The sequence below is a fragment of the Echiichthys vipera genome (genome assembly GCF_963691815.1).
Source record: "Echiichthys vipera genome assembly, chromosome: 14".
Classification (NCBI taxonomy): Eukaryota; Metazoa; Chordata; class Actinopteri; order Perciformes; family Trachinidae; genus Echiichthys; species Echiichthys vipera.
The window spans coordinates 18620582-18647421 of NC_139839.1; the positions used below are offsets into that span (position 1 = coordinate 18620582).

Consider the following 26840-nt stretch of genomic DNA (forward strand, 5'->3'; position numbering starts at 1 on the left):
TTAGGACCGCCAAAGTGACGGACCGACTCACCGGGCGATTAACACCAGCACGTTATTAACTTAGGCGTTGTTATGCAATTTAACGCTTTCGGTGCCCTCGCCTGGTCAGTCACCCGCGGGTAGTTTGGCTCCCCAGCTATGCTTTAGTTTCTTTTAAAATGACTGGAGTAATCGAAAGCGAGTGTGGATCTTTATTTCTGCCGGAGACCCGTTTTCAAGGTACGTGAGATTGAATTAAAGCTTGCAGTTTTGACAAATGTCACATTGCCGTCACTGTTTATGACATCAAAGTTCAGCCTGTCTCCACATTAAAGCAGCTGTGGCAGGGTCGACAGCATGTGAAGCCCCTTCCAAGGTTTTCTATGGACGCGTAGGCTGAATGTAGTGTATACTGTGTCAAATACAGGAGTCTATATTAGCAACGTAACACGCACTCGGCGCTCTTGAACGCCGCTTACATGTTTTCAGCTCACAGTCATCAAGTGCCCTGGTTACAAGGTTGAAATAACCTATTTCCCCCCCTGGTTGTCGCTTACCACTGCTCATGACATTCATGGCAAAACACACCGAAGGGGTTTTTGTCAGTGTCTCCTCTTAAGACGCCAGAAAAGCCAAACGTTAAATGTCATAGGAAAATGAATCCTTTAATAATTTCTCAGAGGACTTAGGTCAGGCTGATGTTACCCAACCTGGCAGAAAGCCTGCTGGAGTTCACATTACCCTGACTTACTCACTGTGTTTTTTTTTCTGGGGCATTTTGAGCTTCTCATTTGCAGGTGACATGCTTATTTTATAGAGAGAGATATTTCCTCTGTTTGACCCCGAGAGGAAGTGTGGCAGAATAATTTATTTACTCTGTACATAAATACTGGAAGGTAAGGGGTTACTGAGTGCACTCATTGGCCTTGTGACAGCCCCCTGGCCCCTCCTGATTACCAGGCCCCCACTGCTTTTCATTTATAGGTGTGTAACCCATAGAAGTATTTCCTGTTTGCTTATCACTTAACACCAGAAATCTCAACCGAAAACAATCTTTTTTTTCTTTTTTTTTAAAAGAAACAGGTCGATGTGTTCTTACATGTTATTATAATAGGTTTTAAAACCATTTAGCATTTTTATTCATGTTCACAACACTACACATGCAAACATATATATATTGTATATGGGCTAATATGTTGAAATGAGCAACAGACCAGCGAATACATTTGTGATCACGTGGATGTTGGACATTGATGAGGTTATCAGTTTTTAGATGTATTTTGCTATTTAACCATAATAACAATCTTATGAGGAAATGATGCAAAAGAGTTATTGATCCCATATTTTTAAAAAGTGAGATGTCCCTGATGCTCTATAAATGCTGTGGAAGTATCAAATCAATCATTCACACAGAAATGCACCCAGCCCGTATTTAGAAACTGCCTTTAAACGAGCCGTCAGAACTTCTGTAAGGTTGTGATGTCACAGCTTCCCTATATAAAGATACGAAGTGCCGCCGCAGTGCCGTTACAGTCATTCAACGGCTGCCCTGACGATGCAGAGACGTTGAGACCGCACATGCAGAATACCTGGAAAAACGGACCAATCCTAGCTGATGCTGCTTTTACCGGAGGCGCTAAAGCGAAAGAGCGTGTCAGTGATAATACAGGTATATATTCAGACACACAGTATGATGAACGGTAAACACCCAAAATACAATTATGAACTTAAAAATGAGCACAACATGGGGCTTTTAGAGGTGCTCTTCTCAAAATACTGGAAAAATATGACATGGGAATGCCTCCAAACTGCTTTCATCCCAGTATGTGAAATAAAAAAATTCACGGCACATGCACGCACAGCTAGACCGACACAGAGGGAGGGTGTCTTTCTTTTCTGCTCAGGTCACCATTACTCCACTATATCTTTACATGGCAAATATTTGTTTGTTGCTATATTAATGTTCTGAAAAGTCCCTTTCAGGCCAATTCTGTTAAAATATGATTGCAGATTGTGCAATGCAAGATAAAGCAGACATGTCAAACCAAACATTTCCAGTTTGACTGAAACTAAGCTCGTCCAGGCCCAGTTAATGTTTACTTGACAGCTTGAGCTCCAAAACCAGATGCAGGTGGAGGTAGTCGGGCAGTATAAACTTTCACACAAGCAGACAGTAGCAGTCACAACCACAGACTCCGTGGTTGGATTAGCAAGTGTTTTAAATGAATCTGTCAGCACAAGAGCAGCACAAACACTGAGCCCTCCAGCTGGAATACCATAGTGTTTTTTAGGAATGTTCAGAACGCTTGCACGTCACTAGCTGTCTGTTAGATAAATTGTTTTCTTGTGTTTGTGCATGTGCAAGCAGGTGAGACATTACAATTATAGCCCCTGTCAAAAAAGTCCTCTCTTGATAACATTAATGATCAGCGGCACCATATTTTATTTACATGTTTGTTTTATTGTCGTATTCCAGGAGGTAGGTTTCTCGTTATCACTTTCAAACACGCAGACTTTACAAGCAATAGCTAATGGCTTTATGAATTGTTCAGATGGCAGAACATAATCAACAACAACAAAAAGTATGATGGTTATGATGAATATGTATTTTATTGTGAGTGCTCAGTATTCTATTATCCAGATCTTTGCTCATGTTTGTGTGTTTACTGGATGGATGTACTTGTGTTTCATTACGGCTGAATATTGATTTGCTGAATAACTTATTAGCTGTTAATGGAGTCATTATTTACATAGAGGTTTTGTTTATTGTTATTTTTGCATTCAGAGTCTCTGCTTTGAAATATCAAGGAAATGGAAACAGCTGCCAATGCCTGAGCTGTTGGTATTGGCTGGGTTTGAACCTTTTATGGGCTATATCACTTATACGGCTCACCTATACTCACTTCTTTTCTGCTTTGATTATTTAAAACAGGGGGGATGAGGTTTCCGGATTTGAAATAAATTGAGAATCTAATGTGTGGATGCAAACATCCAGTATTGCCTATAATGGCCTAATATGCCAAAAGATATGAAGAGGTAATAGAGTCTGTAGATGCAAGGTAACTGCACGTCTTGATTGTAATTTGTGAGCTGTACAATACATGACCGAAATGATAACTACACAGTGCTTGTAGGTTTTGGGTTCCCATCAGATTAAAGATAAACTGCACTGGCTTTTTCTTTTATCTGCTTCAGGATGTTGAAATGACTGAATGATTGTGGGGGCCAATTATGTGTTAAGCTGTTTGTGTGATGACACTGCATGTCAGATCTGAATACGATACTCAGTATGGACATGCTGGGGAGAAAATCATTGCATCTGCTAGAGCTGACAGGCTTTCAGGCCACTAATGTCAACGTCAAACGGGTGTTATGTCTTTGACAGTTCTAGGGAAATCTCTGCGGTCAAGATCTTTCCTCTGCACATGCCGTCTGCAACCAATTATTCTCATAAAGTTACTGATGATATCAGAAACAACCCGTGCGCTGGACAGTCATAATCCATCATTCATTTAGAGCCACACACTGGTGTTGGTAATCCGTAAAGGAGGATTTGACGGATAACAGGACATGATTTAATGGGTGACAAACTAGTGTTTTCAAAGACCAGCTGAAATGGAGAAGAAAGGAGTAAAAGTGAAGAGGGATCCAGGGCCTTTTTCAGAAGGAAGATTTTATCTTCAGCAGTGAACAAGCTGAAGAGACTGGCAGTAACTTTTTAAAATGTTCAGAATGCTAGTGCTGTTTGCCTCAGGAAACTTAGTGATTACAGTTACATTAAATATAAAAAGGGACAACACTATACCCTACACCAAGCTACAGGGTGAGGTGTGAGGTTCAGATGTGGCAGCAGCTGGGGCTTTTACTCCATTAAACTTTAAAATGAAACCTACACTCTCAAAAAAAAAACACTGTTATTCTTACACTGCGTTTCCTTTTGAGGATAATATAATTTATTGTGCGAGAAATAGCCCAAACCCATTTTACAGCCTGTATACCTCCAGAGTTTAGTCATGAACTTGAACTTGGACTGTAGTGACTTGTGTCATGAGTTCAGGTTGCTGGTTAAAGGCTTTAAATACCCGAGGGCACAAGTGTAACTAGACTCTGGTGTTTTAAAGCTGTTAACGTTGCAAGGTGTGGTTTAACCTAAATACATTCAAAGAATGCAGGCTCCTATGTAAGGTTTTATCTTACACAGCTTCGCAGAGGGAAGATATGTAAGTTAGAGATGCATTCTGTTATTCCAGATGCACTCAATGAACCTCTATGTTTTTCAATTACATTACAATTAAATTACATTATCAGTTTTGATCAATTTGTTTGATATTGCTTATATAGAACATTTGGCTTTTCTTGTTTAGTCAACATGCACTTAAGACAAAAATTTAACATTTTGTTACTGTGTTTTAGGAACTATTAGAGCAATGGGGTTTCAAGCTGTAACACTGTAATGTGTCTAAACAGTTGTTTGGCACCAAATGAGTACAGCACTAGAGTAAACACAGAAATGTTTCCCTCAGTAATGGCAAATATTTTTCTTGCTGATGATAAAATGAAAGTCATAATCAATCTGCGAACACTTAACTCTTAATGGCCAAATTAAATAATAGTTGAAATGTTCGGTAATAATTCAGAATGTCAGACGTCAGAAGTTCAACATCCTTGAGTGCAAAGTTTCTCTCTGCTGCTTTTTCTGCTTTCTCTTCTAATGGGTTTGTGTGGTTAAGGGAGGAGATGTTGCTTTGTTTAGATTAATTAAGACTCTAATGGAAAGGTGTGTTTCAGTTTTATTGGTTTGTGCAATTGTGCAAGTCATTCCTAGGGGTGTGCGTGATAAGTTGACTGAATGTTGCTACCCTCGCCTGTTGGTTAAACCTCTTATTAACATTATTATTTTATTAGTGTATACATTTAAGTTACATACTGACATAATTTGCATCAGAAAGTCAAACGCTGCTCCAGCCAGTGGGGCGGTGCTTGGTTTTGGCTCCACGGGTTTCAAAATGGCGGCCCGGGTCACAGAGTTTCTCATTTTACAGCTAAACAGTGACTAAAATATGTTTCTGAAAACATTTGAGGCGAGAAATGTGCAATGGAGTAACAGAGTCTTGATTCATATTTGATCAGCGTTGCTTAGTCTGACCGTGTTTGACACTGCGTCAGAGACTTCTCCGCTCTGATTGGTTGTTTTTCTTCAGGTGTGGTGGTATCCTGCAGATGCCATTAGGAGCACGAGGAGGAGGCAGAGGAATGTGATTTTTATCACAGATTATCTGTGTCATGTACTGCTGTCAGGGTATAGTGAGCAAATGTGACAAAGATATCTTTTTAATAAAAGTTTCCTACTGAACCTTTAACTTGCGGGGAGAGCAGGCTGCCGGTGCTAGCCAAACTCAGCAAACCCATATGACATTGTCTTCCACTTACTTTTAGACTAATCGTCTTGTGTAGACTTGTCTTGATGTTTAAACTTCTGGAAATAAGTTGTCGCTGATTCCTTACTTCTTTGAACTAACTAAGCAATCTTAGATCTAACAAATTTGCATTGATCTGCCTGTCAAAAGCTAAATATGAACTTCTTAAAATGTTACCTCCCATCACTATGTTTTTAAAAAATGGTTAAAGTTAGTCAATATAAAACACCAGTAAAGGCTGTCTGTGGTTCAAGATTGCTGACTTGAAGTTGGAGGTGGGAGGTGAAACTTGGCCTCCTGTGTTTAAGTCAAACACTTTGTATGCTCATCCACATCGCTTCCTGCGTTGGATGCGGTCAGCATTTCCGGAAAGTCTCCTTTCTCAGTGCCTTCTGTTTTATTTCTTTAGATTCTCAGCTGTATTCGGCCCATTTTGATTTTGGTGTGCAACTGAGAAAATGTGAGATGATAGAGTAATGAAGCAAGCAAAAATAAATTGTAACTAAATATCTGAATTTGCCTCCTGAACAGGATTTTGGATCCTGGAAGGTCTTTACTGTGAAGCAGTCACATGAAGCGTAGAGAATGCGATGTCAAAAAACAGGGACAGAATCACAAAACGACGATTTTCCTCTCTGTTGAAGCAGAAGAAGAACATGAACATATGAGCATAACAAAACTGTGAACAGCGAGCAGGGTCTGGTTTTGAGCAGTATGTAGATTTTACTTGATTTAGCCTTAGGTCAAACCATAAGTGACATGCTTTCAGCTTAGCTGTGGTCACTTTTGGCATATCAACTGATGTAGATTATATACCCTACACATAAGGCTTTAAATCAGATTCCTAAAATGAAAGCAGGAATTTCAGTGATGATACAAACCAAAGATGAAGTCTTGGTAAACTCTGCTATTAAACTTGTTTTTACCATTAAGACAATCTAGTGACAAACATGTATTCTTTATAACTCAGTATTTATTGAGTGTGGTTGATCCAATAGCAGCAGCGACATAGAGAAAGAAGTGCCATGTGCCGATGTAAATCAATCTCCTGATAGTAAACCAACCAGTCAGTAGTTTCTAAAATGGCTTGCCTCTTCCCCATGTTGCACCACTTATTCACATAAAATATATCTTCTGCACATCCTTTCATCCATTAGCTATACCTGCTTACACTTAAGAGGGTGGTTGTGGGGGGTCTGGAGCCGGGTTACGCTCTGCCAGTCAATCACAGCACTGATGCATAGACAGAGACAACCACTAACGCTCACATTCACACATTTACATTTGGTGTATACAGCTGTAAGTGCATACATGCTATGAGAGTAGAAAAGAACATTGAAACCTAACATTAAAAAGAATCGACCGTCTAAGAATGTGTTCAGCAGTTACTTATTCAGGGTTGCAACACATCACTCTAAACATGCTGTAGTACTCCTCCTCCTACAATGTAGCCTGGCTAACGCGACCAAATCTCAAGAAGATTTGTTCTGGGAACCACCCATTCATTTTCTTGTATTTGAGGCGTGGATTACGATTGCCTGGAGCCCTTTATTGGGAGGTACTAATGTCAAACGCGTCTGTACGTAGCTCATGGCCAATCGTATCAATTATACCAGATGACGCATGTAGAGTGACAGAAATTCAATGAGGAGGAAGAAGCCTGGGTGTGTTGCATACATCATCATTGTCTTTCCGCCCCTCCCTGTTCAATGATTGGTTCCCTCGCTGAGGCAAAAATCGGATCCATGGAATCCAGGCTGCCGAGCGAGGCAAAATGAAATTGTGCGCAAGGCAACATGGGCATACCCAGGCTACTGACAATGGGTCTCATTTTGATTTGACTTTAGGGAAAATTCAGTAAGAGTTTCCGCTGAGGCTTCTTGTTTACATCACTGAGACAAACCCACAAACATAAAACACTGACCACTTCCACCAAATGTAATAATAACCTGGATATAATTGATGATAGTGTAAATTATTTCAAGACCACAAAACCATGAATTCCTCTAATCACCAAGAAAGGACAGTTGTGTGATCAGTTTTCCTACTGCAAACACCTCTGTAGTAAAACAATGACTGTGTGTTATTGTGGATATTTCAGACAGTCACTGAGGTGATTTATGTTCTGTTAACCACATGAAGACTATATGCAGACAATGTATAAATATCTGTAATTGAATACAGTCGTATGTTGTTTCATTGCAGCCGGCCATGGTTCTCAGTTTGGTTTATAATAGAGATGTCTGCTTCATGTTGTCTAAGCTTGCCTTGTGTGGATGTTAAGAGGGAGGCTGTTCAACACTCTCGTTTTTTTTTTATGCTGGGTTATCAAAAGAGACATTTTTCTAGGTCAGGGGAGCTCCTCCTGTGCAAAAAAACCCACTTCTTTAGTGATGAAGTACTTTTCCCAGGTAGTAGCTGAAGATTGCTAATGCATTTTACATTGTATTATTAATGATTATCCAGCCAAACATGTCCTTTATAGTAAAAAAAAATTAAATAAATGGAGGATCTCTGTATTTTCCTTCACACAGGTCCTAAAGAAAATACCTTCTTACGTAAACAGGGGTTCATGCAACACAGTTTTCACCCTCGACAAAATGGCCACTTACAGGATGCTGTAATCAGTTTTGTCTGTTTTCACAGGATTTGGCGTTTCTTTGGTGGACTCGAGGAGGTGGTGGGCAACTGGCCCTCGGTAGTTTTTATTTTCAAAAGACGTTCAGACGAGGTCAGCACGGATGGGACTTGAAAGTCTTCAGAAAGGGCCTGTTTGGGAAAAGGAGTGAGTATGGACAACCTTTCTGACTTCGGGGGCTCCTGTCCATCCACCCGCAGGGAATGGGAGTAAGTATCAAAACTTTGCTTTCCGATCTTGTGTTTCTGCTTTATATACAGTACTTTATACGTACACATTCTATATTGTGCAAATACTTCTTCAACAATTCAACTATTCCTAATAAAGATGTTGCATTAGTACAGATAAAGGGTGAAAGAGACCTGAGCTGGGATTTTTATGTAATTTATGTTTTCAACATGGAATAATTTGGCTCTGGGATACACATTTTAAACATACTTTAAGCATTAATAGGTAAATGGTTAAATGTTGGTTGATAATTAAATGTGTCTAGAATACAACATTCATGTATTTCCTAGGTAAAAGCTGCATTTAAACAATTAAGTTGGGCTATTGGTAATGCAACCTTTTCCAGTCTTTGATTGTCAGTATATAACACTACAGAGCAAAAACGTTCTAAGAATTCATTTACGTTTAGGCTCTGAAACAATTGTATCTGTGTCATGCACATTATACTACATGTTGTAGTGCCATCTGCAACGCGTAAAACAGTTCTCGCAGATGTGATCAGAGCACTTCCATTTGTAAAGTGTAATTAAGCAGTTTAATGAGTCACTGTGTGACTTCATTAATATTGTTCTGACACAACAAGAGTAACACCCACACACAAGCACACCCCTTATTTCTGACTCAACCTTTCCTCCGCTCGCTGTTTGTTTTACCTGTTTCCATGATACAGTGTATCTCACACCACTTAATCTCCTCTTCCATAAGGTTTTATACAGTACAGTCCATGTACAGTATGAGCATGGCATGCATGCCTGTGTCATACTCTGGTCACACCTATAGCCCACATTACTGTGGATACGTAAAAGCTGGTGGTGGTAACATATTGCATTATTGCATCCTATGATCATACCTCGTTACGGATATAAATACTTTTTTTTCAATTCAGTGTTATTTATATAGCCCTAAATCATAAATTATAAATTTGCTTCCCCCTTTATCCTCAGACCCTCAGTTTGAATGAGGAATAACATAAAAATAAACCTTTAATAGTGGTAAAACTAAAGAAACCTCAGTAACATAGTTACTGTACATCTATAGTAATTACTCCTGCATAAATATTGTCTTATGGCATTCATTAAATAAGAAGCAGGCATCTTATTGCAGTCCAGCTAAAAATAAAACCTGATCCAGAAGCTATAGTTTTTGTTACATAGCTTTATATTTTGTGATTTTTTAAAAATGTATCCATTAATGGTCGTTAGCATGCTAGGCTAATGCAAGATTCTTTCTCTTTCGCTCAGACGTGACATGCATGGATGCAGATAGTAAGCACAGTTTGAGAGAGATGAGAGACGTTTCTGGATAGATTTAATAAGAAAATAACCAAACCCAACCTGAGCCTAAAGCTTTACACAACAAAACAATTCGAATCTGCCTCAAAACCCACCTGAACCGGACAAAGTGTCAGGTTTGGGTAGCACTTCTTGAAATTGAAACGCACACAGTAACTTGCTACTGGCCATAATCAGGTATAAGTCTTATTTGGATAAAACTGTTCACATATACCTTGTTCCTTTATGACTATATGATTATGCCTAATGCCCTTGTTTAACTTGTTACAGTATATTTAAGTCCATACGTGCCGTTCTGCTCTCAGATAACAAATATCTACTGTAAAGTGTAAAAACACTGGCTGCTGACTAAGCCCTCCCTCTGCTCTTTAAATACAGGAGAGAAAAATAACGCACTCAATCTGGGTTACTGGGTTATTCCAACAGAATCATGGCATTAACAGCGGCGAGTGCACATATATGTAGCCGATGGGATCACAGTCTGTCTCTGTTAACCTCCTTAATTTGTCCGACCCGCACAAGACATTTTGACACGTCACAGATGAAAAAGCACAGAATGCGTGAATGACCAAATGAATTGTGGCTGACTTCCATGTAGCTGCTTTCAGCTGCATCTATGACAAGTCAAAACATCTGCTGTGAAAAAGGCCTTAAAGGGTCAACAATGTATCCTGACAACATTCAAACTGGCTACGCTATTATGTGATGTCACTGTTAAATCATCAAAGAAACTACATTTCCCCTGTACCCCTCTGTTTTCCAGCACCAGCAGCTGCGTGGATGATTTGATGGATGAAGATGAGAAAGACAGGGCAAAAAGGTAATCAGTCTTGTGTTTCTGTTTCTGTTTGTATGTCTGCCTATGTTTGGACTTGTATCCGACTCTACAAAGCCTACAGTACATTATATGTATATGTATAAAGCTGCAACTTTAGTAAATTAATTTGTATTCATGTGTAGTTTCTCTATAAATAATGGGGAGGGAAAATATGCATCGTTGTTGGCAGTTTTTCATTTTAAAAGAACATTGAAGCCTCAATGTCACAAGAATGAAGCCCATGAACATTAAAAGTTTTATGAGCTTAACTTCAGATAGAAAAAAAGAAAAATATAATTCAGGGAAAAGTGCATTTACAAATGATGATCAGTTTTGTCTCTTGCTCCTGCTTCCTTTCAGCTATCTAATATAATGCAATATTTCACACATTTCATTTGTTGCCTGACTAAGAAATGTTTTCTCGTGTATATATAATGATTGAAAATGTCATCTTTTGTTTATTTAATGGGTAATCTGCAGCGTAGTCTGCAGAATGTCTAATACCTTGAGTTTGAAATGGTGGTGTAATCCATTGAGTCCAGTCCGCCTGTGTACATGTGTTTTATGCGATCGGTTTCTCTAATCTAAAAGTTTTTATGTTAATTGTTGAAAATTTGTGTTGCTGCTGTTCTTGACCAGGTCTCCCTTGTCAAATAAATATCTGATCTCGATGGGACAAACCTGGTTAAATAAAGGCTAAATAATAATAATAATAATAATAATAATAATGTATCCCATTTCACCCAATATACTCCATTTTGATGAAATGTGTAACTTGTGGAAATAAATTCTAATTTAAATAACCATCGAATCCAGATAGATGGAAACGTTCTAAAATATTCCGCCTTTCTATAATTCCAGATTTGTCAATATTAAAAGAGCCATCTCAAATCGCACACTTAATCCTTTCTCTTATTTAAGACGCATTATGCCAAAACAAGCTGACAGACACGCAACTTCAAGTTGTTATGGCTGACGTCAAAGCAAAGCGTTGCTTACCTTCTCATCTAGCAGATATGGAGAAACATTAGCAGAGAGTCCTGCAGGAAAGACATTTTTATTTTCATACAAAGCTAAGCTCCGTGGCTCACAAAAGTCACAGGTTTTGTTCAGAAAGCTAATCTCCACAACTGAACATCCCTTTTTTGAGCCAGCCACCAGCTCCTGCCTGATTTCTCCTGTACGACCTGATGGCTTTCATAGTCTTATTTAGACACGTACAAAATTCACAAGTAGGGTATTTACTGATGCATTAAGGCATCTAACCAAAAACCCATTAACTCCGCTTCCATCTGCAATTCCACTGATTTCTAAATGATCTTCTGTGTCGCAGGGCATCTCGTAACAAATCGGAAAAGAAAAGAAGAGATCAATTCAATGTGCTCATCAAGGAGCTATGCACCATGCTGCAGGGTCAGGGCCATCCGCGCAAGATGGACAAGTCCACCATACTGCAGAGAACTATTGATTTCCTGCAGAAACAGAAAGGTAGGAAAATGTAGTAAAATGTTGTATGTGATGTTGCTGTAATAGTATTGTTTCTACTTTCAGACATGCCTTTATACATTTCCCCTTTCTATTAATGTTATCACCTATTACACTTGTTCTCGGGCAGAAGTTTATCACAGTTAGTCCTCGTCCTTGTCTTTTTCAGACATCACTGCACAGAACGACACTTGTGACGTCAAACAGGACTGGAAGCCTTCGTTTCTCAGTAATGAGGAGTTCACGCAGCTGATGCTGGAGGTAAAGCTCAGGGACATTTGTCTGTTGAACAGTCCAAATCGACTGAAAACTGAATTACATTTTCACTATTGTTATGGGTATGTATTGTATGATTGTATTGGAAATTCCTTCAGCAGGGTAGGACTAGACGAGGCACTTTGATGCAAACATTATGTAATGCATGTAACTACCACAGACAATGAGGATGATGATATGTGACAACGTAAAAGAGCAGCTTTTCATTTAAAGCTGACAGTGGTAACTTTCTATGAAAAATAGTTGTTGTTTTTTCCTTTTTGCTAAAACTGTCACTATATCCTGACCGCACAATGAGACGTCGATCTGTGAGATAGTAATGCATCGAGGAGTCAATGACTCCTCTGAACTCTGATCAAACTGTAAAACTAGGCAGCGCTGAACAAATATGAATCAAGATTATGTTACTGTATTGCCTGTTTCTCATATATATATATATATGTGTGTATATACAGCTTCAGCTTTAAGCCTTCACACCTTAAAACCTCATTATCAAAGTGTCAAATTTGTCCCTCTTCTTTCAGGCCCTAGATGGTTTTTTGATAGCATTAACTACAGATGGCAACATCATATATGTATCGGACAGCGTGTCTTCACTCATTGGCCATTTACCGGTAAGTACGCTGAAACAAGTTACTTTTATTCTCTTGCTAACACTGCATTGTTTTGTAGTTGTCCTTTTATAAAGCATAAATTTCACTTGATTAGAAGCAGACCAATTACATGTTAATCCATATTTGACTAGCACTGATAAACTCATATCTGCAATTCGCCTGATCTGATCCAGGACATGGAAGCTGACTTTTCATGATTACTTAAATGTTTTTTTCTTGTAATTCTTGTTCCAAAAACACTTGAAAATGAACTACATCAGTACTGTATGGGCTTGTTCAATTCTGCTATAGGCTTCAAGTGTATCAGAAGTTACTTTTAAGGTACTATATTGTAAAAAGTGCCTTGTCTTTTTTTTTTATTATCAAGCAAGTCTACTGTGAAAGTGTCAAAATGCTCAATCCACAGAGAAATGCACACAGACCGTATTCAGAAACGGTCTTTAAATGAGCCGTCAGGGCTTCTGTACTGTTGTGATGTCACAACTATACTATTATGTAGGTGGAAAGTGCCGCTACAGTCATTCCCCTGCTGCAATTATGACACAGATAACACAGACGCGGTAAAACCCAGAAACGCTGACCAATCAGAGCAGACTGGCCTTTTTTTAGGGGGGTCTTAAAGAAACATGCGCTAAAACAGAGCGTTTCAGACAGAGGGTGAATACAGGTATATTCAGACAGACAGTTTGAAAAATAATGTCATACTGTCAATCTGTTAGTCCGTCAATCATCCAGTGTATTTTGAACTTGTCACCTGTATTGTTACAATGTTCCCCAAAAAGACTGACCATCACACATCTCTCCTTTTCCACCAGTCAGATATGGTGGATCAAAATATCTTGAATTTCCTCCCAGAGCGGGAACACGGGGAGGTTTATAAGCTGCTATCATCCCACATGCTGATGACTGACCCCATTGCTGCTGACTTCCTTGACAGTGAGTATCCTACTGGGCGGCCTCTCTGCACACGTCTGAGCTCCTGTCTCCTTCTCCGTCTCCCATTTCAGGAGCTCAAGAGTTCAGTAGAGGGAGACATACTGTGGACATACAGTAATAGTCAGTGCGTTGGCTTTAATTCTGGCTGTCATCAAAAATAACACTTGACCCTTGACATCATTCTTGTCAAGTCCTTTTCTGGATTAAAACTCTGTAAATATAGAGCAGGTTTTTGAATTGGGGTCTAAAGTTTATTGGATTGCCAATTAGTGTGGCTCTATGATTAGCCTTTTCGCTAATAATAGGAGCTAGCTTAGTATCATAGTTAAGACTCTAAATCACCGTGAGGTTAGCACAGTAATCCAAAGCAGTGTAGTATGTGGGGCTCAAGCCACTGACCTCAATCCTGTGTTACTATTGGGCTTTTCTGAGGAAGAGAGACGGTGAGAAGCAGTGTCTCTGTCTATACTTAGAAACCTAAATAGCTAACTGTTACAGCGCCATGTCTGGAGCGATCAGCATCTCTTTGGCACATTTAAAAGGAGACATCCTTCTTTTGTCTTTCTTGTGTAAGAAGGATTGCCTGGCCTTCAGGCAATATTATTGCTTTACTGTTAAAATGTGCTGAAACATGTTACATAAGATGTGGATTTTTGTTTGCCATTGGCTGAATTCACTTAAACAGCATCTTCAGGCTTCCCCAGCCTGTCCATTCAGGGCTTTAATGTTTGATCTTTTGAAGAATCATCACCTCACTTCCCTGTCACCGCTGGCAAATTATTCACACTTCCATTGTCAATTTGCAGGAAATTCAAAAGTCTTGTCAAGGTCGAAAGTGCTGTTAGTGTCATACAAAAACAGAGACATGATCAAGTAGCACCTCATTAACAATGGAGACAAGTTGTTATAAAGATGCTGTGTGATGCTGTTTTTCAGGTGATGCACATATTGAATTTTGCTGTCATCTAGCCAGAGGTAACATTGACCCAAAGGAGCCGCCTGTATACGAATATGTCAAGTTTGTCGGAGATTTCAAGTTTCATAACAATGGTAAGGATTTTTATTTTCTTCTTGTTTAAAAGACTTAGGATTGAATGTGTAAATTTAGTTCAGTTGGGGCCAATAAATCATCTTATCCTCTTGATTTGCATTCATTTAAAGGTATTGTAAAAGTGAGATTTCCATGCCTTCTATCAAAGCCAGAAAACATTGAATCCGCAGAGAAATGCACACAAGAAACTGTGCCTTTAAAACATACCATCAGGACTTCTGTGTGGTTGTGATGTCACAGGCAGAGTGAGAGAGTGAATACGGCTATATTCAGACAGACCGTATAAGAAAAATGTGTTTTTTTAACATATAAGCTTGTAAATATGTTCTGGTAGAAACCCCAAATACAAGTAAGGACCTGGAAATGAGGATATGATGAGATCTTAAACAAACCTAATGGAAAAATATATATATTAAAGAAGATTCATTTTTTGTATGCCCTCATGCCCTTTGTCTTCTGTGATATAGTGCCTACATCCTCTTGTAACGGGCTCGATTTGACATTACCAAGAAGCCTGCAGTCATCGTTGGAGGAGCAGGTCTGCCTCATTGCTACTGTACGATTAGTCACTCCACAGTTTGTAAAGGTGAGACCAACTTGGATCTTAAATCCTGTGCCTTTCTTTCTCAGTTTGTGTCACGTGTGTGTGGCGTCATTACTCTCATAGGAACGAAACAGGTGGTACTGAGGCCAGTGATAATCACGATGAGCTGCGGTCTATGGTATCGAGGGGGATTTTAATGAAGGGATCACACATTAAGGTCCATGCGTCGTGTCATTCATCCCCTGGAGAGTTCTTGTTGGGCACTGTGTACACCCCAGCTGATTACATCATTAGGATACATCTGATCCCGAAGGTGCTATCTGAGTTGAAATCTGGACACATGGCAATTTATTGAGATAAATTAAAGTAGCCTTTCTGTGATCTTGTTCAGATCAACTCAGATCACAGTAAACGTTTTACCTCTACCCTTTCCAAATTTAAAAAGGAAAGTTAGATGAAGCTAAGGAAAGTCTTTGCATTGGGGTTTCAGCTCAGATGTGCCAGTAGAACCAGATCTATTGGAAAGGCTTCAGCTCTCCCCCTCAACTTATTCCAAAATGTAAAAGACACTGATTACACTGATTTGCCAGATGGGATGGCTGTAACAGTAAAGTCTGGACCATATGACACATGGAATATTTTCCCCCTTAGATTCTCAGGCACAAGAAAAATCCACTGCAAACACTGCTTTTATTTTTGCAGTTTTTATGTGCTACATCTATGTTCATATACTGCGCAGATGTGTGAACATAGTTTTTCACTATTTCAGGCAAGGTTCAGAACATGCAAATATGATTACACTTCAACTAAATTGTCAGGCACCATCGGAAAATGCTAGATGCTAAGTTGGACCTCCTACTAAACTGATTAAATATCCACATTATATCCAAACTATTGAAACTGTACTTGGGAAACCAGTATCAGTTTGACTGTTGTATGTATGTATGTAATGTATGAACAAAGTTGATGATTTGAAAACAAAACAAGACAGAAACTGCTTTATGTTAGAGCAGCTGAATTTAAGGGATAAGCCTGACATCTCCCAACTACCTAGGCAAAGATAAAGTGTTCTATGTGTGGTAAATCTTTGCTTTGCCGTTAAATCTCTGTTCTTTCTGTTTAGGATTTATGTAATGTGGAAGATCCTTGTGATGAATTCACCTCCAGACACAGCCTTGAATGGAAGTTCCTGTTTTTAGATCATAGGTAAATATTTGTATGATTCCTCCTTCTATTAGTTAGCTTTTTTTTATTAATCAAGAATTTGCCTTTCTTACATGTTTATCAACTTTTTTTCGTTTCAGAGCTTCGCCAATCATAGGCTATTTACCCTTTGAGGTTCTTGGAACTTCTGGCTATGATTACTATCATGTGGATGACTTGGAGCTGATAGCTCAGTGTCATAAGCAGCGTGAGTAACTCTGTTGCTTGTCTTCTCTTCTGTTTTCCACTATCAGATCCACAGGTTTACACTCTTTTTTTTTTTTCTCCCCTCAGTAATGCAGTTTGGAAAAGGTAAATCTTGCTACTATCGCTTCCTGACCAAAGGTCAGCAGTGGATTTGGTTGCAGACTCACTATTACATCACTTACCACCAGTGGAACTCCAAACCTGAGTTCATTGTGTGTACGCACACTGTAGTCAGGTAAGCTGATTGTTGCACTTTGGGGTACTCAAAGGGAGGGTTGTCTGCATTTTGTCAGTGTGTGTAAGGTACATGTTGTCTTGGCACAAATGACAATGTGTTTAGGTTAAAGGAATTGTTCAGATATTTTGTGGTTAAGTGTGGTTGTATGAGATACTTTCTCATAGTCACTGAATTACCTATTGGAGATGGCATTTGGTTTGCCACCAGTTTGGAGAAGCAGAGACAGAAGCTGAGCAGTGTACTGCTGTGGATGGGGGCAGCAGCCAAATGTATTTTAGTCGCCTAAAAGAGGCCCACCTAGTGCACCAAGTATACGCTATATTTAGAATATTTTCAGGGCTTTACCTTGCTGTCAGAATGCACTGTTTACGTTTTTTCAGAGGGAACTGAAGCTGTTATCTATGCTCTTGTCAAAGCCACTTGACACCACACAGGAGTGGCTGGTCTACTACTACTTTCTCTTTTTGTCAAAAGAGTCTGAACAGGCCAGTTTTGACAGCAAAATAAAGCAGTTTAATATTCAAAATAGAGTGTACACTTAAACTGATATCGTTTTTTTTGTACCTCAGACAGATCCGCTATAACATATCTGAACTATTCCTTTAAGGCTCAATTCAATCTACACCTGTCACACTTATACTTTCTCCGTGTTGGTCTGCAGTTATGCTGAAGTGCGAGCTGAAAGGAGGAGAGCGTTTGGCTTTGAAGAGCTGTCTCCACCTGAGATAGCTCCTTCTTCAGTGAAGGTAAGCGCCCCTTTTTAATACAGGATGCAACATTTACAAAAGCCTTTGAATGTTCTCATTTGTCCAGGTCGTCAATATCCCCAAAGCAATTTCAGTCAAAAGCAACTGGACTTGCTTATTTGTCTAGGAAAAAACATTTACAAAGCCAGTCCTTATTTAGTTACGCCCTCGGTGTTGAACAACACTCTTGTCTTCCAGGCTCAGGAGCTGTACTTGGATATCTGCTCCACATTGGACCCTCCGCGCGACAGAGACAGCGGCGCACGTTCGGTATCTTCCCACAGCTCCCGGAAGTCCTCCCACACAGCAATGTCGGACTCTGCATGTGAGTCACCCTCTGCTCCCGAAAGTGCTAACACGCTCAACAGCAGGTCAATTATGTTTAGAAATACCGCTCCTGTGTGGCTGAAAAATTGGATTCTCTGTTGTTGAGAAATTATACTGGCCTGCAAAAAGAAAGAGCAGTAACTATGAAATCAATAACAACATGGTGTTAAGGACAGTGTTGGGCCTGAAAGTATAGAGGTAAGGGTTTTTATGGACGAGAAATATACCATAGCAAGCCAGTATACCATAATCTGTCTTAGGTAGTCAGATAAAGGTTTTAAAAAATAGATGTGCCAACTATTAATAGTTGGGACAAAAAAACAACAACTTTGAAGCAATTTTTTTTATTGTTTAAATTCTTTCGTAGTTTTGGCACTTTGCTTTTGTAGGGCTGTATAGATGGTGAGACTTTCCAAGGCAGCAAATGATGTGACTCCTGCCGTTATTCAGCGCAGCATCAACCCAGTTTCCTTAGCTCCAAAAAATGGAGATGGTAGATCATCAATTTTTGCAGTTAGAATAAACTAATTCAAACAGAGAAAACCTGTCAAATCCTACAGTTGATGTGAGAAGACTTTGTGATTGGAGGTAAAAAACTTCTCTAACTAAGCAGAAAAGAAGTCAATAAAACACCTACCTTAATCTACGTGGGTGACGATGCGTCTATGATGAAATGTTTCCATGGCTTACTTTTTGCGTTGCCTGTTTATTTGAGCCTCCAGTCTCTCTGACTCTAGCTGCTCTTCCACCCACCATCTAATACTAAAAAAACTTTACTTCAATCTGCATGTTTATGAACAATACACAGCGGCAGTGGAAGACTCATTACTGCTGCTGTCTTCCCACGTATACACACATTCACTGTTTTCAAAGGAATATTCATAAAACTGCATCCGTCAGAAAAATACCAAGTAGATGGTTTTTGTCTTCAGGAATTTCTAAGCTGTTCACTGCGGTACTATTATTACACTAATGTCAATTAAAATCGCATTTGATTATCTGGTTTTACCTCATACTTCGTGATAAATACTGTATGTGCATCTTGACATACTGTGAATACCGTGAATGGAGAGGATTGAATATAATGACGCCTTTTTGCATTTATCAGCTTTTATTTAACAGAGAGAAATAATGATCTGACTGAGCATATCCTCAGTCTACTTTTTTCTAAGTGTTTAGAGGTGTCCTGTCTCTTCTGCAGCAGCTAACTCCTACACAGAGGCCTGCACACCGTCATGGCAGTCTGCTTCCATTGGGACAGAGAAGACGTCTGCCAGACTCCAACCTAGAAGTTCAAAGGTCAGTTTACAACGTTTACGTGTCTCTGTCTGTCTTTGGAGATAACATCGACAGTGGGAAACAATGGCACAAAATATGACGAATGTGCTAAACTTTGGCATTTTCCCTGTAGAATTTGGCACAAAGACAAAATTCCTTTGACCTCGTTCCCCAAGTCAGCCTCCCCCTCTCTCCTACCTGCAGCAAGCACTCCGCAATGGTTAGTGTTTAGACTTCTTCTCCTGCCTGTTGCCTTCCTCTCCTCTTGTTTGTGTACAATATCTTATTGTTATGACAGTTGTATGTGTTTGTTTAATCTGTTGCTGGTGCCTCCAGATTGTGTTATAAAAAATTAGACAAAAAGAAGATTATATCTGAAATGTGTAGCTTTCCACACACCGCTTGTATTTTTGTAAGAAATCACTCACCTTTGTTATTTTTGTGACTTGTAAAACCAATTTCCACCCACAAAAGTGGGAAGATCACAACAATAAGCAATTACAGTATATGACTCATACTAACTCAATATCTCCTCATATGCTATATTTTACTAAAGAAAAGACAAAAAAGAAGTTAAAGTCCAAAAGAAAACCTCTTTTTCCTGTCTGTTCCAAACTGCGTTTTTATCATATCATTGCAGCAAACGCAGCAGCATCAGCAAACGCAGCAGCAGCAAACGCAGCAACAGCAGCAGCTGTCGCCCATGTATCAGCTGCAGCAGCCTCAGTTCTGTGTAATGAACCAGCTGAAGGAGCAGCTGGAGGAGAGGACGCGCATTCTGCAAGCTGACATTAAGACGCAGCAGCAGGAGCTGCACGACATTAAGGAGAAGCTTCACCTTGCTAATCTCCAGGTAACACTCCCGCAAAGATGGAAGGAAAAAATAGATAGCTGCAGGCTTGAAAAAAATTGCGAGGCAGTTCAGCTGTTAGGGAAAGTCAACATCATATTGTAAGCTCTCATTTGGTGGAAGGACCCCACCAACAGGCCAACACAAACCAGTTCAGCCACAAGTCCTCTAACCGCTGCATGTCCCCCGTAACATCCACAATGAGACTCTGTGAGTGTTTGCATAATAAAGACAGGTTGTCAGATGTCATTGCCTGCTGGGTGTGAAGGCCACATAAGACAAGCTGTGATTCTAAACACAAACACATTTTCATGCAACAGATTAACAGTTAACGTGTCAGAATTAAACCTTAACTCACTGTCCGTCCCCTTTTATTAGCCAACGTTACCTCACCTAAATATGAGTAAATCTAAAGCATTACAGACATACAGCTGCAATTGTGAAACAGAATAAACACTGAATATAATAAGATATGTAGAGTTGCGTTTGAGAAAAGTTTTGCTGCAGTTTGTCCTTTTAAAAAACAAACAGGAATTTTGTAGTAAAAATGGCTGTGGAAGCAAACCTCCAATCCAAATTAAAAGTTGTTTAAAGCAAATAAAGGATAGATTAATATTTTCTGTTTATGTGTGTGTAAGATGTTGTTACAGCCGCCTGTCCACAATGACTTTGGCCAGGCCCAGCAGCAGCAGCAGCAGCAGCAGCAGCAGCAGCAGCAGCCGCCGCAGCAACAGCAGGGCTTGGGCAGGTCGGCCCAGCAGAGCCAGATCAGGCAGCTCTCAGGCCACCCTAAACCACCGTCCTGCGGGTCCCACAGTTCAACCCCTCACTCACTCCTGAGAGAGAACAGCTCACCCTCAACCCAGGTACAGAGCTGCACAAGTGAAAAATCCATATCTGAAACTAGTCAGAAAACAGCTGTTGGGAAAGATATTCCCTAATGTTAAGAGGATAACATTTAATCAAATCAGCTTCAGTATTTAGTACGAAGGACTCGTAGCTTTGGGTGCTCACGCCACAACATGAGGCAGGTTATGGGCTCAGTGGTTAATACCAGTCTGTTATTGAAAGATATAAACGTCACATTAACAGGTGGTAGCATTCTATAGTTTTTACATGCTGTGTGCTCTTCCTTCGTTCCATCTTAGGTCCAGCAGAGGATTGCGCGGAGCGGGCAGGCCCAGTCGGTTAGCGTGCCCGTGCAGACGAACACAAGTGTGACGATGCCCTTCTACAGCAACCCCATGATGTTCTCTCAGACCAACACGAGGTCTCTGCAGGATGCAAACCAAAGACACACAGAAAGCGAGTTCAACCAAGATGGACAACTACGGTGAGACGATTTGTTTCACACACACAGACCGTAAAGAATATGGACGGGGGTCATAGGTGTCTGAAGAGCCTAGAGTGGGCTGCTCTGGCCATTTTTGCAGTGTGTGGCGCCGCCTAACTCCCGGCTAATCAAAAATGAGCAAAAAGATGGGGCCTGGAGGCGGGACGAATGAAGCCTACACACGATGCTAGACACCAATGATGGCACCCACCTGTAGCTCAAAGTGACCATTCCCTTAATTATACATAACATTAAGCCTTAAAGCTGCATTTGGTAACTTATAAAACATTTTTTTGTCATACAATACAGGGGACAGATGATCTGTAAAAAAAAAAAAATCATGTTTCTCGGCCTCCTCCCAGTGATCTAAAGGCTTTTGCGAGATATCACAGAGCCGGAAAAAAAACAACCAATCAGAGCTGAGCAGTGTCACTGACTGCTCTAGAACTCTGATCAAACAAATATGACTCACTCTTCTGTTACTGTAACAGTTGCCTTTTTATCATCTCAAATGTCTTCAAAAAACATACTTTAGTTACTGTTTCAGTTTGTGGCCCAGCAGCCATGTTGAAAACAGTCACGCCAAAACCAAACACATTAGGAGGCAGAGGAACGTCTTTTTTCCACAGATTAGCCGTCTCATGTACTTTAGCCAGGATATAGTGACAGTTTGAGCAAATTTGACAAAAACATATTTTTATAAAAGTTATCAACTGTAGCTTCAATATGATTAAAACCCCTGTATAGATGTCAGCAACAGGGAAATGAGTTATACAGAGCAAAATCGTTTTTTGTTACCAGGCTGTAAACTGTTTTTACGGTCCCACACAGCCGCAATGCGAGTTATTAATCTTTATTGACCACGTTTAAAAAATAATAAAAGCATATGAGCAGTAAAAAGTCAAGCAAAAAAAGAAAAACAAGAATCCTAAGCAACAAATACATGACTCAAATAATATAGTTCATGTTCAAATGGGATCATAAGAAGTTAAAAACTTTTCTGGTCCTACCCCCTCTTATTTTTTATAATTATTAATCATAAACAAAGAAAAAAATCTGTTTGAATCAGTCGATGTCTGATATTTGGCTCGTTGGTTAAAACACATCAAAGCAAAACAGTAACAAAGAGAAGAACGAGAAATATAGAAGAAAAAGAAAAAGATAGTTTTTGCACTAACAAATATTATTTCCTGCAGCATGCTCCTCAACCAGCCAATGCAGACGCTGGTTCCCACTACAAATGTCACCTCGCAGCCTTCCCAGTGCAACATGGGCATCTCCCAAACCATGTGAGCATAATTTACACACACACACGCACACACACACACCTGTAAGTTTGCTTATTTTGTATCGTGCCTAATTTCTGCCTTGTGCCCTTCAAACAGATACACCTTGGATCAGCAGATCCTCGGCCCTTCGTTCTCCATGCAACAGGTCAACTGCAACGCCGTCCTCGTGCCCTCCCCGGTCTTCACATCTCCCATAGTGATCCCCCACAACAGTTTCATCACAAACCAGTCCCAAACAGCCTACCACACTCAGCCTCAGGCTTCTCAGCACTCTCTGCAGCTACAGCAGCCCCAGCAGTTCTTTCAGGTAGGACGCCCATGTGCTGAGCAGCGACGCAGCAGGCGCCGCGGTCACATTATTGTAAACTACGACTACTTACAACTCAACAGCAAGTAACATGTGGTGGCGTGTTGCATAATGCTGCTCAATGTAGTTAGCCACGCCTACATGCTTACTCATTTATAATCATTTTAGGCATTTCACTGCATCTGAACCCCTAGTTACCACAGCAACAAGCTACTGTGTAATTCTCTCAGGCTGTTGGAGATTATTTTCAATCATTTTAAAACCTTGGCTTTGTAGCACAGCTGTGATGTAATCTCAAATTTATTAGGTTAGTTACATGATTTTCTCATACATAGTAGTTTATTTCCAGTCACGCCGAAGTGATCACTTTAAATTTAGTAAAATATGGTTTAAGTTATAGAGCCATAAGGGATTGTACACAAATGATTTGGGTTGGATGGCTCATGTTTTAGGGTGTTCAAAACAAATTGAATAGTAACATCAGAAACATTTCAATTGTGTGCCGAGGACAACAAACACGCCTCTGTATCAAGGCTTTGCTTTCTAGTAGATAGAAGAATTAATGTCAAAACAGTTGCCTTCACTTTATTGTGCATTAATTCAGAACTACGGTAAAGTGAAATGTCACATAGTTAACCTAAAAGTGATTGCTTCTTTAGCACAACCCAGCCTGTTCTACTAATGGTTGAAAGGAAATGATTAGGGGGTCGCTGCTGCCTGTGGCTGTGGTAATAGCTGTTGGTTTAGTTGCTCCTGGAGAGCTCAGTAAACAGGATGCTCTGTTTGTTTGTCATCATTTTGGTTATTCCACTGCTGATGTGTGGTTTAGGCACTGGAAAAAATCTATTGTTCTATTTAACATTTTAAGATTGAAATCATTACAAATCTTTTTGTACAGTCAGCAAGGAAAACACTAGGTATGGTCGATATGACGAGTTTATTTTTCAACGCGATTTTGGTTAACCACGATAATGTTCCTCACGTGTCCACGATAACAGAGCGATATTTAATCATGCAACACCTCTTATGATTTTTTTTTTCGCTATTCCGTCTATGTTTGGTGTTTCCCTTGTATTCATCCTGCAGCAGCGCTCTGCCACATCAACTGTCCGCGGTTGGTTTAAGTGTCAGTAATAGCCACCAGACAGTTTAGTGTCTGTTACTTAAACTGATAAAGTCAGTTGAACAGGTGAAGTAACGTTGTCTGTAGCCGAGCTTACAAACCGGCTCGTTAACGATTCAGTGTTTTCGGTGGAGTAAGACCTGAGAATATTCCGTTAAAACAGACAAGTTTGCTAGACGTGATGTGCGGTAATGTGAGGCCGGTGCCCGGTGCGTTTACTGTGGACCGAGTGCTGTTCTGAAAGCTAAATGAGTAAAAGGTAAAGGTCCACACAGGGGAGGGGTGACTAACTTTTTCAGCTCATTTTCTGTTAGTTTGTTTGTCACCGTGGCACCGGTGGTAGAAGCAGCAGGTGGTCTGATAAACAGTAAATTCACAAACTTGCCAAACATAGGCATGTGTTATCCTCAACGTTGACCAATGATAGTTGATCTAACTGATCTTAGCAAGCCCTCCTGTAAGAGGGCTTTAGGGTTTATACATTGTATTCGCTTTGTGGCCCCTCCTTATGGGTATTGCGACAAATGCGTCTCAAGTGCACAGATTTTTTTATATCTTCTCTCTCTTTTTTTATCTCTCACGGGATAAGAATGGCAGAATTCGCCAGGAAGTAATGGCTGTAATCAACCTGCCTCTTCAAGTACTGCACAGTAGATCTCATTATTCACAGATGGCACCCGTGTATACAATGTTTGTTATGCACATCAGTCAAGGATTAGATTGGCAACAGTTCAAAAAAGATTCATATTCTCTTTTGTGTCCACAGATGGCTCAAGGACTGGTACACGGTGGATCTACTCCAACATTCTTACACACCACTAATGTCCCCCAGCAAAGCACTGTGGGATACATCCAGCAGCAGCAGCAGCAGCAGCAAACGCAGCAACTGCCGCAAGCGCAACAGCAACAGGCGCAACAGCAACAAAGGCAATACCAACATTCCCAAAACCAGACTGGCAGTGTTTCAGACTTCCGAAATTTGTTGACTCGGTAGCGCTGTGGACCACTTTGAAGCGCTGAGACCTCCCTCTGTGTTGGCTCCATGTTGGCGGCAGCACGTTGTGGCATTCAGAAGTCTAAGCTGACGTCAAGTTCTGGGGCGTAAATGCCTGAAAGTGGAAAAAATGCTTCTAGTGACCGTACTGTTGATTCGTTCAGAAGAAGCCGGTCTGTACGTCACTGGAGCGGAAACCACAAGCGGAAGCTGCACTGGCCTGACGTCACCTGCAGGATCCGAGGAGAGTCTGAGGTGCTGGGTCATCATCGCCGGCCCACGTCACATTCGGCCATCGATCGGTGAAACTGCTGGAACAAGTGGATTATCAAAGCTCTCAAGAAGACACCTGGGTTTTCCTTGTGTGTCTGTTTGCACCCTCTACCTAAAAGTAGAAATATTTATTTTTGCCGATGGATTAATATTCTATTTTCCTCACAAATAACAGCTTAGCAACCTACTGCTGCTCCCCAGTGACATGCATCACCCCTGGTTCAGATTGTTAGTTCATCTCATAAAGGGATTGCGTACATGGGAACTAGACATCAGTGTGTAGTTCAGTTGGAAGACATTAGACGTCGCTCCCCTAAACAACAACTCGCTTGAATGTGTGTTCATGGCAAGTCACCAGAGAGGGGCTTCATAGTGAAACATGCAGCAGTGAGATAACCGTCGTATATAAAAGCAGGTTGGCTAAGAATTCTGATGTAACACAGTTCAGTACACTGTGATGCCAGGGGGGGAATATTCTCCAATTATTATAAAGGTCTATCCGGAATTTTTAAAGCCTCAATCTGGGACTTAAAACGGGTTGCTACAGCTGTCCCACCACTTCTCAATGAGAAGGACAACAAAGCTCCGTAGTCCTGATTTCCAGGTGCTTGTGATGAGCTCTGCAGCCCGAGACCTTAGACAAGCTACCAGAGGGAGGGAAATTTGTGCCTTTAACTATGGTTGGTCCATGGTGCGGTTTGATGGTTGTGTCTGATTACGGTTTTAAAAATCCAGCTCAGGTCCATTTGGAATACAAAGTTCTATTTTCATAGGTCACAATTTATTTTTTTTTCCACATCAGATTTAAACAAACACATCTAGATTTGTAACGAACCTATTACAAATATACATTGGATGCTTTTCGCAACCTCGACTTCAGTAAGTCCAAAAACTCTTTTTGAACACTTTCTGTAATGGGAGTAGCTAAGATGCATTTAATTATTTACTGAATCCCTAAACCACTTTGTGTTTATTTATTACACACACGCATATATATACACACACACACCGTATATATCATTTGAAAAATATATGGGATTAAGAAACTAGTTTTATACACAGAAGTCCTTATTGATTTGACAGTGAAAGGTCAACGCTGGTCTTAATGTCTAATGTCTCAGCCCGGGTTAATGGTTTGATGCAAGAACAGCCTGTGGCTCACGACAGTTTTCCGTAACACAGTACAACTGAGTGCTGAAGAAGATGAAGCCCTGTGATTTAAGTATCTTGGAAACAATGAGAAATGATTTGGGAGAATTTCTGCCTGCTACCGGAACAGTTGTGAAAAGTTCATTGTGCACGTTCATCCCGTTTGGTTTATTTGACCATTTGAGAAGTCACTAAATGTACGCTCTAAACGTGACCAAATGAGCTCATTTACTGCGAATGTGATCT

At 40.2% G+C, this 26840-nt stretch overlaps 1 protein-coding gene across 1 annotated transcript; it reads left to right on the top strand.

Moving 5' to 3' along the window:
- Window positions 1-26078, top strand: npas2 (neuronal PAS domain protein 2). The gene is made up of 22 exons (XM_083926843.1): window positions 1-219; window positions 8043-8243; window positions 10318-10374; window positions 11705-11859; window positions 12026-12117; window positions 12657-12746; window positions 13562-13682; window positions 14619-14732; window positions 15201-15319; window positions 16401-16483; window positions 16582-16688; window positions 16775-16922; window positions 17587-17671; window positions 17870-17996; window positions 19200-19297; window positions 19410-19496; window positions 19917-20129; window positions 20765-20992; window positions 21275-21459; window positions 22656-22748; window positions 22845-23055; window positions 24945-26078. Exons 2-22 carry the CDS (start codon window positions 8188-8190, stop codon window positions 25170-25172), a joined length of 2697 nt encoding a protein of 898 aa, XP_083782969.1. The 5' UTR covers window positions 1-219; window positions 8043-8187; the 3' UTR covers window positions 25173-26078.
- The last annotated feature ends 762 nt before the right edge of the window (window positions 26079-26840 follow it).